Source organism: Salvelinus namaycush, chromosome 31 (assembly GCF_016432855.1).
Source record: "Salvelinus namaycush isolate Seneca chromosome 31, SaNama_1.0, whole genome shotgun sequence".
NCBI classification, from domain to species: Eukaryota; Metazoa; Chordata; class Actinopteri; order Salmoniformes; family Salmonidae; genus Salvelinus; species Salvelinus namaycush.
In genome coordinates, this window is record NC_052337.1 from 5,739,819 (window position 1) to 5,758,953 (window position 19,135).

General features: G+C 42.0%; 1 protein-coding gene across 2 annotated transcripts; it reads left to right on the forward strand.

The window, feature by feature from the left end:
- Positions 1 to 259: 259 nt before the first annotated feature.
- Positions 260 to 15,113, forward strand: LOC120025766 (NACHT, LRR and PYD domains-containing protein 3-like). 2 transcript variants are annotated; one of them, XM_038970390.1, is made up of 9 exons: positions 264 to 484; positions 1,973 to 3,633; positions 4,028 to 4,063; positions 5,136 to 6,870; positions 9,185 to 9,358; positions 9,442 to 9,621; positions 9,809 to 9,961; positions 10,054 to 10,091; positions 12,322 to 15,113. In XM_038970390.1, exons 2-9 carry the CDS (start codon positions 3,363 to 3,365, stop codon positions 12,945 to 12,947), a joined length of 3,213 nt encoding a protein of 1,070 aa, XP_038826318.1. In that variant the 5' UTR covers positions 264 to 484; positions 1,973 to 3,362; the 3' UTR covers positions 12,948 to 15,113. The 2 variants fall into 2 exon arrangements, with proteins under 2 accessions (XP_038826320.1, XP_038826318.1); XM_038970392.1 differs by lacking the exon at positions 10,054 to 10,091 and having other exon boundaries at positions 260 to 484; positions 12,322 to 12,440.
- Positions 15,114 to 19,135: the final 4,022 nt, after the last annotated feature.

The window sequence follows — 19,135 nt, forward strand, 5'->3', positions numbered from 1 at the left end:
CCTGCTATATTTGAGAAACAGGATTAACACAGAGAGATCTTGACAAAATACAATGTAAGTTTTTGTAGTACGAGTAGGCTGGTATATACCGTATCATCGGTAACAATTGTGTACAAGTGTAACAGTATAACTTTAAACCGTCCCCTCGCCCCGACACGGGCGCGAACCAGGGACCCTCTGCACACATCAACAACAGTAACCCACGAAGCGTCGCTACTTCTAGGTTTCAGAGCAAGTGACGTAACTGATTGAAACGCTACTAGCGCGTACCCGCTAACTAGTTAGCCATTTCACATCCGTTACACAAGCCAACTAGTTAATAAAATACTGGGGCTAGCGGTCATTAGTTACATTTCAATCATAGCGATAGCCTAATTGAGGCGCAATAGATTTCACCGGCGAATACCGGAAATAATAACTAAACCAACGAACGAGAAATGGCGGAGGCTATCAGAATGAAAATACATTTTTCCCAATAAACGTGGTGAGTGAAAAACGTATTTACATACCGGGTAGGGAGTGGGCTCTCTCATTCTACCGTAATACGACTTTGTATGCGTTGTATATTTACTAAGTTTTTGGAACGGATTCATGCTTACAATCAGAAAACGAAAAAAGCTCGACAGTCAGGGAGAATCGAAAATGCAAAATAAGATGGAGGATTGTGATTGCGAAATGAAAGGTAGAGTCCTAGATAGCATCAAATGTTAAACAATGGATAAAGGACTTTTTAGTTCTTATGGTTAAAATGAGCAGAGCAGTATTCCACTCCTAGGAGACTTCAGTAGTCTGCTGAACCAATTTACACGTCCATTTCAGGTAACAAGACCCACCAGAACTAATAATACCACCTGACGCCTCTGATAGTGTGTGCAAGTGTCGTTACTGGTGTAGTGTACAGGTCTACGTGGCACTGATTTCGGCACCTACAGCTATTCATACCGAAGCCGCTGGCTTTCTGTCCGACTCTCACCTGCTACCGCAGGAACTGGTCCCAAACCCAACCAGTCTCGCAACGTTTAGGCATATGTGACGCAGCTCAATTGCCAGCCATGGTCCCAGCAATTATGCGCCCTATAGGCAATATCAAAATGCACAAAAATATGCTGAGAAATAGGTTAGATTACCACAGATTCTCACATGGCCCTTTATATTAGCCTTCCGGTATTACTAGACATAGTTTGAAGAGAGCAGAGTTGGAGAGACTTGAACTTTCTCTTCATTCAATAAAATGTATTTATAAAGCCATTTTTACATCAGATGTCACAACGTGCTATACAGAAACTCCAAACAGCAAGCAATGCACTCTCTTAAACTACTACGTTGTATAGCCTACCTTTTAGGAGTGGGAAAATTTTCAGGCTGAGAAAAATATGGGTGTTCAATATTTTATTTATAGGCAATGTAGTAAACTATAGCCTAATCATGGGAACTCCGTTGACTAGGCTTGATTGAATAGGACCCTCAGTCTGAAGGCAAGTTGCTCCAGTAGTTCATAGTAAAGTGAGTAATACTGATGAATGAAAATGTAACAATGTATTATGTTCTGAGTCAGCACGTTGACAAAATCACAGGAGGAACAAGAAACTTCTCCTATTTTGGGTGATAAATGTTTATAAAATGAAATGCCATGGTTGAATTGCAGACACCTATCCAATCGTCTTAGATTTCTACCAGTGCCTATAAAGGGGTAGGAATAAGGTTGTAGGGGTTTATTTGAAAATGACAGATAACATAATATCACAACTGGTTTCTGCCTCCAGCAAAACTACCTGTTGCAGTTCTCATTGGAAACCTCATTGGCTCTGTGATGTCCTATTATAGTGGGGTTGCAGGAGCCTGTGTCTTGTAGAAAGGGAAGGAAGAGGACATGCTGTTATAGAATGTATGGCATGTGAGCAGGTGACCTTGAATAAATGCCCATGTTAATTAGTAACTAATGTCTAGTTATTGCAATATTACTCTATTCTAGTAAACCCGTAAGAGAAGGACAATCACCTCCAGACAGGAGCAGCAGACCTGAGTTAGTCGTGAGACCGAAGATAACTTTGCAGACCAGTTCACCATGTCAGCAGCTGTGAAGGGGGTCAAAGACTCAGTAAAGATCAAACCGGAAAATTAAAGTTACTGCACACTCGAACTTCAGAGTGGCTGTTCCAAGTGAAATATGCAATTACATGCTAAAACGTGACCGGATCTCGCTGCCTCATGCTTGCTCTGCACAACAATAATACCCATTGTAAAAGCCCATCTGAACTATCTTTCACCATTTCCTACCGAACTACCTCCTTGTTACACACGCCTCTAGGAAGAGGGAACGCAACACCCTGCTACAACTCAACTCCCTGTGGTGTGAAAGAGGTATGGGACTGTAGGTGCGAGTAAGGATGACAAAAGGCAGAACATTTGCCGTTTACTAGGAATTTATTCCGTCACACGGTAATATGGGGAAAATGGTCTGGACAGAACCAAAGCAAAGAAAGTAAATGTCAAAGCCCCCTCTATCTTACCTGCCTACCCACTACTTATCCAACTTAACACCACCTGGTGCACTAACCAAAATACAGGGTGGTCCGCCCAGGTCTTTCCTGTGAATAGACTTCGGGTATATCTATGCCCACGGGCCTCTTGCCTAAGCACTCCCTAGGTGCCTTTCCCCTGGGAACAGATGAAACAGGATATTACAAACTACTTGACAACAACTGAGAGAAAAAACTAAGGACATTAAAGAAGCTCTCTCTCTGAACAACAAACACAGAACACTACAATCAGCAACAACACACAGTACATAACAAATCTCTTAGCAACATGCTACAGCCATCAGCCTCCTCTCTCAGCAATCATCTCCCTCCTGAGCAAGAGAACACTGGTTTATATAGCTTCAGGAGTTGGTAATTGAAGACAGCTGCGTCCTGATGAGGCGGCGGGGTCAGCTCTCCAATTATCAATGGGGGCCGACCAATCAGCTGCTTGGGGAGAATTTCAGGAAGCCATTTCCTGAAATACACTCACAAATACACATACTACAACACAGAAACTGGGGAACGTAACACTCCTCACTTGGCACAGATGTCAGTTCTACGTCTACTTTGGATTAACATTTGTTTGAGTTGTCAACGAACCGTGAAATCAACAATAAATGTCACCATGTCATTGGATTTAGGTTAGAAGTTGGATGAAAAAAAGACTAAATGCCCTTACGTTGATAACTTTTTGCAAATCTATAATCTGTTTTTCACATTGATTCAATGTCATCACATTGCTTTTTTTGGGGATGAAATGATGTGGAAACAAACACACAGATAATATTGATTCAAACAGTTTTTGCCTAGTGGGTCATGTCTTCAACTCACTGATCAACAATGGAGACACCTGTCCCTGAGCTGTTGCTGACCATTCTAGAGGACAAACTGTGTGAAGAAAAACTGAAGAAATTCAAATGGCACCTGGTCCAGGGTGTAAAAGGTTTCCCTCAACACATCCCAAAGGCCCGGCTGGACAAAGCCGACCACCAGGACATTGTGGATAAGATGGTGGAGACTTACGGCCTTGAGGGCGCAAAGAAGATCACACTGGAGGTCCTGATGAAGATGAAGCTGATTGATCGCACTAATATGTGGACAGAACCAGCAGGTTAGATGATTTAAAAACATTTAAAGGGATAATAGTCATCATCATGATAGTCATATTGTGTTAGTATTGAAATGGCTATGGTCTGGCTCTGGCCTGTTCAAGAACTACAAGTTATAACCATTAGCGTATGTCCTGTTCATGACAACATTATGATGCTGTGATGACATACAGTTAATGTGTTTCAGAATGTATTGCCAAAATTCATGGTATCAATGTACGTACATTTTGTTTAATAAAGGTTTGGGGTTGGTGCTCCATTGTAATTTTAGCACGGCTGTGATGGTCGACGGTACTACTCGGATAGCGCCTTTATATATGACCTCAGCGCGTGCTTAAAGCCATGCTAAAACCACCATGAATCACACAGCCTCTCTCTCCCCTCTCTCTTTCTCAGCCCGGAGTGCTCCAGCAGTGGTTCAAAAAGTCAGAGGTGAGCAATACAAATGAACACAACGGCTACATTTGACACGTGGCACGTCATATTCTGTTTGTAAAGTGGTTTTCTGGTTGAGAACCAGATAAACGTTGTCTTTTTTTTCCCATGACAAAATCGAAACGTCCTAGGAAGAATGCCGCAAAGTTGCTACTTTCCATACAACAAGTACAAAACCTGACCAAAAGACGACATAATGATGTCAAACACATGCAGTTATCATGACCATTATATAAATAACTAGTGGCACCGTGCCCGGCGGGCAGTCAGTCATCTGATTAATGCAATTCCATCTGATGACTGTAACCATAAAAAAATATTTTTAAAATATGACTGAAATTACCACAGAATCTTTAACTCAATAACCCGTCTACTAATAAACTATGGTCAACTTCCTGTCTATTTGAAATGTAATGATTATTTTGCTTATGATCACTGTCACCCTATGTGTTGAGCTATTCAATTGCCATAGACAATTATTTTGTTGCAAATGCAACTGTGACCATGTAAAGAATTGTTAGGCTACTCATTTGAAATCCTCAGGTGGACACCTTGTGTGACCAATAGTCTGTGTGAGACCTGGCACAGTAAAATAATTTTGTTGCAAAAGCTACTGCCTCCCATACATCATAGAACACTCTTCAGCATCATTAAAAAAAAATAATAATAATGTTTTACCCATACTCCAGCAATCTATCACAGGTGTGTAGAATCTGTAGAAAAGCTTTTCTTGTGCAGAGTTGCGGTAGCTCTGTAAAGTCCTGAAATCTAATCTTTGGGCTTCGTTTGAATGGCACATGGGAGATGGCACATGGGAGTTACCACAGGTTATGTTGATGAGTCCTACCTTTTACCTGGGCCATTTCCCATATTGGCCGAGAACATATAGACTACACTACAGGCTTATCAGTTTTGGAAACCAAATCTAGCCGAGGCTACTTATTAGTCTACTGTCTGGAATTTCTCTTGCGTTGGTCTGCAAATGTGATCAAAGATGCATGTGTTTTATTAAAGGCTAAAAGTGTAAAGAATAAACTGAATCTATCTTTGTTTTCCCTTGCAATTGAAGATGAACTGAAATCGTACCTAAAGAAGAAGTATGACCAAATATATGAGGGGACGTCAAAGAAAGGGGATTTCGTCTATCTAAACAAGATCTACACTGAGCTTTACGTGATAGATGGGGTCATGGGAGGGGTCAGTGGTGATCATGAGGTCAGATGTCTGGATTCCAGAACACCAGCCACAGAAGAGACCATTAAGCTCAGTGAAATATTCAAACCCCAGCCTGATCAGAAGAAACGAATCAGAACAGTGCTTTCACTGGGTATCGCTGGAGTGGGAAAAACTGTCTCTGTTCAGAAGTTTATTCTAGACTGGACAGAAGGAAAGGAGAACCAGGACATTGACTTCATCATTCCACTTCCTTTTCGCCAAATCAATAAAATAAGAGCAGAAGACTGCAGTCTGATTGACCTGCTTCATCAGTTCTTCCCCTTCATGGAACCAATCGATACTCTGGAGGAAGGCTTTAAGGTTCTGTTCATCTTTGATGGTCTGGATGAAAGTCGACTCCCTCTGGCCCTTAATCATAATAAAGATGTGGCTAAAGACACAAAAACAGCTCCGCTGGACGTCCTGATCACAAACCTCATCACAGGACAGCTCCTCCCTTCTGCTCTCATCTGGATAACCTCCCGACCTGCAGCAGCCAATCAGATTGATCGAAACTACATCCACCAGTGGACCGAGATACGAGGGTTCAATGACCCTCAGAAGGAGGAGTACTTCAGGAAGAGATTCTGTAATGATGACCAGGCCTACAGAATCATCAACCATATAAAGTCTTCAAGGAGCCTCCACATTATGTGTCACATACCAGTGTTTTGTTGGATTTCAGCCACTGTTCTGAATGATATCCTGGGTAAAACTAAGAGTGGAGAGATGCCAAAGACTCTGACTAAAATGTACGAACACTTCCTGCTCTGCCAGACTGATAAAATGACAGAACAGAAGTATCCCACAGGTAGTAAAAATGCTGTCCTTCAACTAGCAAAACTAGCATTCTGTCAACTGCAAAAAGGACAATTGATTTTTTATGAGAAAGACCTGCGAGAGAGTGGTATTGACATTGAGGTGGCTATAGTGTACTCAGGTGTGTGCACTGAAATATTTCTAGAGGAGGAGAAAGTGTTTAGCTTTGTGCATCTGAGTGTTCAGGAGTTCCTTGCAGCTCTATATGCTTACCACTGTCACACAACATACAACAATAATGTACTTCTCCCAAAGCTGACAAGGAAACATTCAATATTTTGTTTTGGATGTATTCCACAGTCTTGGACATCTGTGTTTGACTTACATAAGACGGCAATCGACAAAGCCTTAGAGAGCCAGAATGGACACTTGGACCTTTTCCTCCGCTTCCTGCTTGGTCTTTCACTGGAGTCCAATCAGAGACTCCTGAGGGGAATCCTACCAGAGACAAAGAACCAAGAGGACATTGAGAAAACAGTCAGGTACATCAAGGAGAAAATCCGAGAGGACCTTTCTCCAGAGAAGAGCATCAACCTGTTCCACTGTCTGAGTGAGCTGAAGGATGAGTCTCTGGTGCTGGAGATCCAGAGCTATCTGAGATCGGGGAGTCTGCCAGTGAATGACCTGTCACCTACACAGTGGTCAGCACTCACCTTTGTGTTAATGACATCTGAGGAAACACAAGAGGTGTTTGACCTGAAGAAATACATCAGATCAGAGGAGGGCCTCCTGAAGCTGTTGGCAGTCATCACCTCCTGCAGGCGTGCTCTGTAAGTAGGCTACTAAAGTTGAAGTTGGTCTTTGTATATCCCAGGGACAGAAGTTATATTTTGGTCTCCATAAAATCATCAAATCGTATTTGTCACATGCGCCGAATACAACAGGTGTAGACTTTACAGTGAAATGCTTACTTACAAGCCCTTAACCAACAATGCAGTTTTAAGAAAAATAAGTGTTAAGTAAATATTATTATTATTTTTAAAGTAACAAATAATTAAAGAGCAGCAGTAAAATAACAATAGCGAGGCTATATACAGGGGGTACCGGTACAGAGTCAATATGCTGGGGCACCAGTTAGTCGAGGTAATTGTGGTAATATGTACAGTACATGTAGGTAGAGTTAAAGTAACTAAAGTGACATTTCCACGTTTGATCTGCTCTTTCCAAAGTATAATTGACAATAGTTAAATTAATTGCACCATCCTTGCTAATTTCAAGTGCTTGCCACCAGACGAGTAATGAAATGGATGTGCCATTCAAAATGTAAAAATCTAAAGCAGACACCTCCATCAGAGAGAGTGATAGATTCGAGAGGGATACTACTACTTTATACAACGGGTGGGTCTAATCTTGCACGCTGATTGGTTAAAACCGCATTCCAGCCGGTGTCTATTCCACAAGTTATCACCGGCTAAAGCTATGACGTTGAAATGCCTATTTACTCTGTTCCATCTCACTGCGCAATCCACTGTCTCATCAGCTCAACCAGACAAGTATAAACTTGATCTCCCATTTCTTTTAAAGTATAAACTTGATCTCCCATTTCTTTTAGACTAGCAATTGGTTTTCAGTAGCGGAGATTTGTATAACACTTGCAGTCTGTCTCTCTGACATTTGCAACATTGTTTGAATATTGAAATTCGATCTCCAGCTGTCCCATAGACAGACAGGCAGAGACAGACAGACAGGCAGGCAGCGAGACAGACAGGCAGGCAGCTTTTCTCAGGTAGTTGAAATCATGAATTAGCATAATTTTTATGGATATATAAAATGTACGAGGAAATGTTAATAGAAAACAGGTAAGACGAAACGAAATGCAGCTAGTTTGCAGTCTTTCCAGCTTCAGTTTGAAGTGATTGTGTTAGCTGTGTTGTTGGCTAGCTCCTCTGAACAACAGTGTCCTGATGAGAGCACACATTTTCTATGCCAGGTGAAATCGTGCATCATTTGCTCATTGTTATGGATGTATCCAAATAAATGTCTCAAGAAAACAGTTAAACAAATGCAAATGCAGCTTCTGTTGTTATTCTGGCTGCACTGTTTGACGTGACTGTATGTTAGCCGTAGTTGGCTAGCTATCAAGCAAGGGATAAGAACATTACCAGCCAGTATGGCAATAGAACATAAAGACTGAACGACCAGCCGGCCTGTGTATCAACCCTAGGTTTTTGTCAGGACTATATCTCGTGGAAGGATGAAATAGTATTAATCAATACATCAAAATAACGTTTTTAATGAAAATATGTCAATTATTATTTGAATATGTTGGTAACCCGTTGTATAAAATTGATAATGCCCTCAAAGCCGGTGTTTGGAGTATATATTGGCACGGTTTGCCTAACAACACTCATGCCAATATGTCCCCGAAACACCGGCTTCTCTGGCATTATCACTTAAATACAAGACACCTCCATCAGAGAGGGATAGATCAGAGGGATACTACGACCATATAAGATGTTTTAAACACAAAATAGTTGATATTAGAGGAGCAAATACTGCCATGTGATTTGATGTATAGCATTGTTGAAATAAACGTTTCATTCTGCTTTAGCTTAAACAACAAGTGCCGTTAAAAACGTTATTTTCCTGTGTTTTAATGTATATTTCCACAATATGAGGTTGGAATAATACAGTGACACTGTTGCTAATGCCCTTTTAGCTTAAGAGCTGGTTGAAAAGACCACCTGAAATGTCAGCCTGTTTTGGTGGGATGGAGTTTTGGCCTGCCTGGTGACATCACCAGGAGGTAAATTAGTTAATAGGTCAATAAGAGAGTTCCAAACCCCTCTGCCAATAACAGCTCGTTGTCAGTTTCCCCCTCCCCTCCCCACTCAGACCACTCCCAGACAGTCCTAGCAAAATTCAAAATTCTTGCTTGAGAAATTGCTCTTGCTAAGAAGCTATTTTGGTTTATTTTTGACCGTTTTGATTGAAAGCAATCACAGTAAGGTACTTAAATTGTTACCCAGAAATGATTTGATAATGAGGTCAAAACTGCTGCATTGGACCGTTAATGCATACACTATGAGAAAGAGTTATGCAATTTAACATGTGTGTCATTCTGTGAAAAACATTCTTCTCCAGACTAGATAGCTGTAACCTTACAGCAAGATGCTGTGAAATGTTGGCAAAAGCTATCGGCTCAAACTCCTCTTACATGAAAGAGCTGGACCTGAGTGACAATGACCTACAGGATTCAGGAGTGAAACTGCTATCTGCTGGTCTGAGGAGTCCACTATGTAAACTGGAGACACTAAGGTGAACAATTCTGGACTTGAATTGGGCTCTGTTTTATTTGTTCAATTGCGCTTCCTTTGTTCATATTTTTATTTATTTTTCAGACTGAATAGATGTAACCTCACAAATAACTGCTGTGTAGCATTGGCCTCAGCTCTGACTCTGAGGTCAAACGCCTCACACCTAAGGAAGCTGGACCTGAGTGACAACAATCTACAAGACTCAGGGGTCCAGAAGCTTTCTGATAGACTGAATGATCCACAATGTAAACTGGAGACACTGGGGTCAGTTGCTTTGGGTTATATGGGGCAATTTTCTAGGACCTTGTATAAAATGTCTGTAGCTATCATAATGTATCAGTATGAGTGTTCTCAATGTAGGCTTGAATAAAATGTCATCTAGCCTTTGGTTTATACCTGTGAACTGAAGAAGAGTTTTTGGAATATTTGATGATAGCAACTGTTCCCACAGGTTGTCGTTCTGCGGAGTCACAGAGAAAGGCTGTGCTTATCTGGCTTTAGCTCTGAGGTCAAACCCCTCCCACCTGAAAGAGCTGGACCTGAGATACAATCACCCAAGAGATTCAGGAGTGAAGCTGCTCTCTGCTGGACAACATACAGTCAGGTGGGTCACAACAATACATACTGTGAAATGGGTAATAAACACTAATACTACAAAATATTAATTCGGTTCATTCTCTGTTCTTCTCTTACTAGTTTTCACCCTGGGGGAGAATACTGGTTCAGCGTTAGATGTAAGTGTGTTCGTGACTTTGCTCTCAGTCTGCATGTTAGCGCTGGATTAAAATTATACTAAAAAAAGAGTTCCGTACTTTGCCCTCAAAACCCAGCAGCGTTGCAGTTCTGGACACAAACCAGTACGCCTGGCACCTACCATACCCTGTTCAAAGACACTTAAATATTTTGTCTTACCCATTCACTCTCTGAATGGAACACATACACAAGCCATGTCTCAGGTGTCTCAAGGCTTAAAAATCATTCTTTAACCCGTCTCCTCCCCTTCATCTACACTGATTTGAAGTGGATTTAACAGGTGATATCAATAAGGGATCAAAGCTTTCACCTGGATTCACCTGGTCAGTCTATGTCATGGAAAGAGCAGTTCTTCATGTTTTGTATACTCAGTGAACAGAAATATAAACACAACATGTAAAGGGTTGGCAAGCTGGAGATTACATGTGAAAAGTAAACACATGGGTCCCTGCCTAATCAGGGCCAGATTACCAGTTAAAACAACGGGTCTCCTGCAGGCCCTCCGTATATGCATTCAACACATAGCCAACATACACACAGACATCGATGTGTACACACACACACTTTCACATGACGTGTTCTGAAAACAGACCTCCAAAAATCACACGACTTCAAAGTTGAAGCAGCAAGTAAGTAGGAGTATGATATACACTGAACAGAAATATAAACACAACATGTAAAGTGTTGGTCCCATATTTCATGAGCTGAAATGAAAGATCCCAGACATGTCCCATATGCACAAAAAGCTTATTTCTCTCAAATGTTGTGCACAAATTTGTTTACATCCCTGTTAGTGAGCATTTCTCCTTTGCCAAGATAATCCATCCAGTTGACAGGTGTGGCATATCAAGAAGCTGATTAAACAGTATGATCATTACACAGGTGCACCTTGTGCTGGAGACAGTAAAAGGCCACTCTAAAATGTGCAGTTTTGTTACATCACACAATGCCACAGTTGTCTCAAGTTTTGAGGCAGCGTGCAATTGGCATGCTGACTGCAGGGATGTCCACCAGAGCTGTTGCCAGTTAATTGAATGTTAATTTCTCTACAATAATTTGGCAATACGTCCAACCGGCCTCACATGATAATGCACGGCCCCATGTCCCAAGGATCTGTAAACAATTCCTGGAAGCTGAACATGTCCTAGTTCTTCCATGGCCTGCATATTCACCAGACATGTCACCCATTGAGCATGTTTGTGATGCTCTGGATTGACATCTACGACAGCATGTTACAGTTCCCGCCAATATCCAGCAACTTTGCACGGCCTTTGAAGAGGAGTGGGACAACATTCCACATGCCACAATCAACAGCTTGATCAACTCAATGCAAAGGAGATGTGCCGCGCTGCATTTGGCAAATGGTGGTCACACTAGATGCTGACTGGTTTTCTGATCCACGCCCCTACTTTTTTTAAGGTATCGGTGACCAACAGATGCATATCTGTATTCCCAGTCATGTGAAATCCATAGATTAGGGCCTAATGAATTTATTTCTATTGATTGATTTCCTTCTATGAACTGTAACTCAGTAAAATTGTTGCGTTTATATTTTTGTTCAGTATATATTAATGTTTCATCTTAAATGTCCATTTAGTTAGGAAATTTATGTTAATAATTCATAGGACTACAATCTCGTTTGATAAAATAGATATGCCTAATATTTATAATCTCAATTGGCTTGATTTAGTTACAAAATAATGAAGTGGACAGTTCTTTACTTTAAAGGTTACATTTCCCTAGCGCCATCCCTTGACTAAAACATGTTGTGGGGCTTCCGTTTTGTTGTTTTTCCAATCCCAGACTGTTGTTTTAAATGTGCCGTCCGTAATTCTAAAAACAACAAAACGGCTGTCCGGCATCTTTTTGAGGGGGTTAACAGCTAAGGGATGTGGCTGGAGAAACCACTCTCAAATAGACCGGAGCTATGGATTAAAGGACTGACCGTCCATGAGATCAAAATGATCATTTTAATTAACCGTGTTTTTATTTGATTTATTTTGTACAATTACTAATTATGGACTTAATAATTTTGTACAATTATTAAGTCCAAAAATGGATGTACCAATTCCAGATTGCCCCTTGAAGACTAATGATTAATGTCCACTGTATCAGTATGCATTTTAATAGAGCACAGTTTAAATTACTTGCTTACACTTTACATCGTTATGTAAATATTGATAACTTTTTTTTCTTTCATTCCCCCATCAGATGTCTGTAACCTCACACTGGACCCGAACACAACATGCAGAAATCTATCTTTGTCTGAGGAGAACAGGAAGGTGACATGGGTGACCACGAAGCAGCCATACCCTGATCACCCTGAGAGATTTCACTACTATGCACAGGTGCTGTGTAGAGAGGGTCTGACTGGCCGCTGCTACTGGGAGGTCGAGTGGAGTGGGAATAGGGTTGAAATAGGTATGACATATAAAGGAATCAGCAGAAGAGGACAGATAGATGACTGTGTTTTGGGACACAATGACAAATCCTGGTGTCTAGATTGTGATGGTAACCAATACACTGCCTGGCACAATGATGAGGACACTGCCATATCTGTCTCCTCTCGCTCCAACAGAGTAGGAGTGTCTCTGATTTGGTCGGACGGCAGTTTGTCCTTCTATAGCATCTCTTCTTCTAACACGTTGACACACCTGTACACATTCCGTACCAAATTCACCGAGCCCCTCTACCCAGGGTTTAATATTACAAACAACTCTTCAGTGACTTTGTGTCATAGATACCGAATGAGAAGTTCCCAGGCTCAATTTCCACCGCATATAGGCAAGAGCCTGACACTATGCAACAGAGTGAGACTTGAAAGGAGCGCACCTTAAAATTGCGGTGGGAGAGAGAACCTGCTACAGTTGTTTAGATAGGATTTTGAAAATGAAGATTCTGAGTTTATAAAGTGAAAACGATTTCTAAGATGCATACTTTCACATATCATTAAGTCCTGCATTCGGACACGAGTCCTGTATTCAGACACGAGTGCCAGAAATGTTCCAAAAAGCGGAATCTGCATTGATTACCATGGAGAGTGGATGTTCCTATTCCGCTTTGTCCGGTGGAGTGGGCCAGAGGCTCCTTTCAAGTCCTGTTTTGAGGCCTTGTGAAACCAGAGGGTTCCAGAGAGCCGGCTGGGTGGAGAAGCACTATCTGTTGGATGTAGGCCCACAGACGTTCCCTCCTCTGTGTAGTTCCAGTTACACTCTAACTGGAATGTCAGCTGCAGGATAGCAAAACTAGGGGCTTGTGGAATGTCAGCTGCAGGATAGCAAATCTAGGGGCTTGTGGAATGTCAGCTGCAGGATAGAAAAACTAGGGGCTTGTGGAATGGAATGTCAGCTGCAGGATAGCAAATCTAGGGGCTTGTAGAATGTCAGCTGCAGGATAGAAAAACTAGGGGCTTGTGGAATGTCAGCTGCAGGATAGCAAAACTAGGGGCTTGTGGAATGGAATGTCAGCTGCAGGATAGCAAATCTAGGGGCTTGTGGAATGGAATGTCAGCTGCAGGATAGCAAAACTAGGGGCTTGTGGAATGTCAGCTGCAGGATAGAAAAACGAGGGGCTTGTGGAATGGAATAGAGCTGATCACAGGCTATTTGATCAAATGCAGTTTGAATGAGCAGGACTTGTCCATACTACTCTCTCTATATGATTAATGTTAATCTCACCCCACCCATAGCTGTCACTATTGATGAGGAAACACACCAATCTAGGTGCTTTAAACCAAATACAGCATCTGGTCCTGATGGGGTTAACCCCATCAGGACCTCACAAAGCACCTGTGGTTTAACCACATCAGGACCTCACAAAGCACCTGTGGTTTAAACCACAGGTGTTTTGTGAGGTACTTCATTACATACATGTTGTCTATGTTAATCTTTATGGCAAATATCCCAATGGGTGCAAAACACCACACATAGTCATGTGAAGTGTCAGTCTGTAAAAAGAAAAAAAAGGCAAATGCAGGGCAGCAATTCAGGCCAATAGCATTGACCTCAGTCACAGATCATGAAGTGTTTTTAGAAGGTTGTTCAGGAGCAAGTCTGTGCTCTCCAGGACCCTCTACAATATGCCTACAGGAAAAAGATACGGGTTGATGACCCTTTGCCCTGTTTTTGTTTATCTATTTTAGACGACCATATTTAAGGTGGACTGATTGTGTCATGTTTTATATCGTTTATTGCTCTTTATTTTTATATGCATATTATTCAATTGATCCTTGTGAAGTGATGTATTGTACTTTGCACCTGTACCTGTTACTTAAGATGGGACAGAGGTCCTCCACGATTAGCTAATGTATTCAGGATGTATTGTACAGTCATTTGGTATTTTATTAGGATCGCCATTAGCTGTTGCAAAAGCTGCAGCTACTCTTCCTGGGGTTCCACACAAAACATAATACAGAATGACAGACAAGAACAGCTCAAGGACAGAACTACATGCATTTAAAAAAAGGCACACGTAGCCTAGATATCAATGCATGCACACTTTTCCATTGATTCTATTGGATTTAGTCTATTCCAGTGAATCTTTTGGCTGTTATAGACTGTATAATACAGTCTCTTATGAACATCATTATGAACTTGTTTCATCAGTCACTAGTACTCTGGTCATTGTCTTTGCTGGTGACATCACATTTCTCCTCTGGAGATTAATTCATCTCTCGCTAACAGATGTTCCGTTTCTACAATTACGCAAGATTTTAGGTCTGGGTTAGGGATGAATTAATGTAACAGGACTGTGTCCATGTACATCTCAGATGCTATCTGGTGAGTGCAAGTTGATTACCTGTTTGTTGTGAATAAAAATGGCTGACCCAATGGAAGCGTTGAACTATCCAGGGATACTTAAATAGATTTAGCAATAGGAACACTTTTTTGTATTACACGACACTTGATGTGATGTTACAGAGAACAAAACAATCTTTTTTTTTATTTTTTTTATGCTGTATTTCTATTCTGTTTATCTGAAATAAATCATATTTAACAATGTAATCAAGTCTCAAGTAGTGATTTTCTACTGAAAGAAAATAAAGGCCTATAGATGTGGTAAAGAGGCCAATGGAACACAGACCATAGGGGATAGAAGGATGGCGGATTGGCGCACAGTAAACAAATCTGATCTAACAAGGTGGTTATTCATCAAGTCAGTCATGATTGGTGTATTGTAACAGGCCCACAATGTGGTTACTAAAGTCAGATTTGGATATATCTGGCTGTTTTAGCTGCATAACATTTAGAAGTAGTCCCTATTCAGGTTTAGAAGAAGTGACTGCTAAATGCTAACTCCCGTTCGTATAATTTAAACTGGTAGCATAGCTAGCGTACAGCAATCTGTGGTGGTAGTCAGTCGTTTTTAACTACTGCGTCTATCAAATTGAATACTATCAAATTACTTTATTATATCAAACAACTATGATGTAATAAAGAATGACATTTTGATAGAACATTACTTATGACATAACAAATGAGCTTCCAGGAATTCCACGACATGGCATTATTTCATTCTGTGCTGCTGAGCTAATCTTTTCAAGTTGTATTTATTATACTCATGTGGCAGGTCAGTACAAAGTGAAATCCATGAGCATACAACATATTCATGGATAAAAACAACAAATATATATTTTTTAAATCAATAATGTTCTGCATTCTTTAAAGTGACTCATTAATCAATGAACAGAAATATGGGATGGTGACCTCATGTACCATTCTAGACTTTGGTATAGTCAGTGGGTTTTGGCTGTGGGAGTTCCTGCCTGACACTTTGATTCAGTCAGTGGGTTGCAAGTCTCTGAATTTAGATTTTAGGAGGCTGACAGCGAAGTCAGTACAGAGTTGTGTCCGTCTTCCATGAAGCCGTAGTAGGGTCAAGGTTTGAAGGTCCTCAGTATAACTGGAGTATCCTCCTAGGATGGTGAGGCATGCTCTCTTCTGAATACGCTCCAGGCCATCAGGCTGGCCCTGGGTTAGTGAGCTGTGCCAAGCAGGAGCGGCATACTCCATCGTGGGGGTTATGTAGCTGGTGTAAGTGCTCACCAGGTCTTCCTGTGCAACATGGAACCTTTTAAGGCGGAGAAAACGTTTTCTGTTGCACTTCGTCCTTCTGTACCATTACCGCTAAAATCTTTACACTATCACACACTTTGAGATCCTGGAAGTCCAGAAGTCAGTGGTGATTTGAGCTACAGCTTACAAGGAACGGGACACGGATATGGACGCATACAAGAAATCCCGCTACGACCTCCGACGAGACATCAAACATGCAAAAGGACAATATGAAAGGAAGGTGGAATCCTATTACACCGACTCCAACGCTCGTCGTATGTGGCAGGGCTTGCAGATAACGGATTACAAAGGGAAACCCAACGCTCGTCGTATGTGGCAGGGCTTGCAGATAACGGATTACAAAGGGAAACCCAGTCGTGAGTTGCCCAGCAATGCAGAACTCTGGAACGAGCTAAATAAATGGCTTTTATGCTCGCTTTGATGAATATACCACTGTGCCTTGCGTGAATGCCCTCGCTTTCCGCATGACTGTGTGATCTCGCTTTCCGTGGCCGATGTGAGCGAAACATTAGAAACAGGTTAACAATCACAAGGCTGCCGGGCCAGGCGTAATACCAGGCTGTGTTCTCAAAGCATGCACAGATCAGCTGGCAAGTGTCATCACTGACATGTTCCTTGTCCCAGTCTGTTTCAAGTTGACCACTATTGTCCCTGTTAACAGGAGCTTGAAGGTAACCTTCCTAAATGACTATCGCTCTGTAGCACTCACATCTGTAATTATGAAGTGCTTTGAAAGGCTGGTCATGACACTCCAACATCATCAAGTTTGCTGACGACACTACGGGGATAGGCCTGATCACTGACGGCGATGAGACAGCCTATAGCGAGGAGGTCAGAGATATAGCAGTGTGGTGCCAAGACAACAACCTCTCCATCAACGTCAGTAAGACCAAGTAGCTGATCGTGGACTATAGGAGAAAGAGGGGAGAGCACGCACCCATCCACATCAATGGGGCTGTAGTGGAGTGGGTCGAGACCTTCAAGTTATTTGGCGCCCACATCACGAAGGACTTAAGATGGTCCACCCACTATGTCGTGAAAAGGGCACGGCAGCGCCTCTTCCCCCTCGGGAGGCTGAAAAGATTTGGCATGGGCCATCAGATCCTCAAAAAGTTCTACAGCTGCACCATCGAGTGCATCTTGACTGGCTGCATCACTGCTTGGTTTGGCAAATGCACCACCCTCGAACGCAAAGCGCTACAGAGGGTGGTGAGGACAACCCAGCACATCAATGGGGCCAAGCTCCCTGCCATCCAGGACCTCTATATCAGGCGGTGTCAGAGGAAGGCCCGAAAAATTGCCAAAGACTCCAGCCATAGACTGTCCACTCTGCTACCGTCCGGCAAATGGTACCGGAGCGTCGGCTCTCGGACCAACAGGCTCAGAGACAGCTTCTAACCCCAAGCCATATGACTGCTAAATAGCCAGACTGCTATATAGTCAATTAATGATACCCTACGCACACTCATTAGACTATATATACACACCATATACACACTCACACACTACATTGACACTCCCACACATATTCACATTAACTACATACTCACATACATACACATACCAACAACACAAATGCACAAACACACTTTTACATTCATAATTTGCTGCTTATTATTATCTATTCTGATGCCTAGTCACTGTACCCTGCCTTCATGTACATATCTAACTCAAATACCCCGTACATCTGCACATTGATCTGGTACTGGTACTCCCTGTATATAGCTGCACATTGATCTGGTACTGGTACTCCCTGTATGTAGCTGCACATTGATCTGGTACTGGTACTCCCTGTATGTAGCTGCACATAGATCTGGTACTGGTACTCCCTGTATATAGCTGCACATTGATCTGGTACTGGTACTCCCTGTATATAGCCTCACATTGATCTGGTACTGGTACTCCCTGTATATAGCTGCACATTGATCTGGTACTGGTACTCCCTGTATATAGCTGCACATTGATCTGGTACTGGTACTCCCTGTATATAGCTGCACATTGATCTGGTACTCCCTGTATATAGCTCCACATTGATCTGGTATTCCCTGTATGTAGCTCCACATTGATCTGGTACTGGTACTCCCTGTATATAGCTGCACATTGATCTGGTACTCCCTGTATATAGCTCCACATTGATCTGGTACTAGTACTCCCTGTATATAGCTCCACATTGATCTGGTATTCCCTGTATATAGCTGCATATTGATCTGGTACTCCCTGTATATAGCTGCATATTGATCTGGTACTCCCTGTATATAGCTGCACATTGATCTGGTACTGGTACTCCCTGTATGTAGCTGCACATTGATCTGGTACTGGTACTCCCTGTATATAGCTCCACATTGATCTGGTACTCCCTGTATATAGCTCCATATTGATCTGGTACTCCCTGTATATAGCTGCATATTGATCTGGTACTCCCTGTATATAGCTGCATATTGATCTGGTACTCCCTGTATATAGCTCCACATTGATCTGGTACTCCCTGTATATAGCTGCATATTGATCTGGTACTGGTACTCCCTGTATATAGCTGCATATTGATCTGGTACTCCCTGTATATAGCTGCACATTGATCTGGTACTCCCTGTATATAGCTGCACATTGATCTGGTACTCCCTGTATATAGCTGCACATTGATCTGGTACTGGTACTCCCTGTATATAGCTGCATATTGATCTGGTACTCCCTGTATATAGCTGCACATTGATCTGGTACTGGTACTCCCTGTATATAGCTCCACATTGATCTGGTACTCCCTGTATATAGCCCCACATTGATCTGGTACTCCCTGTATATAGCTGCACATTGATCTGGTACTGGTACTCCCTGTATATAGCTCCACATTGATCTGGTACTGGTACTCCCTGTATATAGCTGCACATTGATCTGGTACTGGTACTCCCTGTATATAGCTGCATATTGATCTGGTACTGGTACTCCCTGTATAT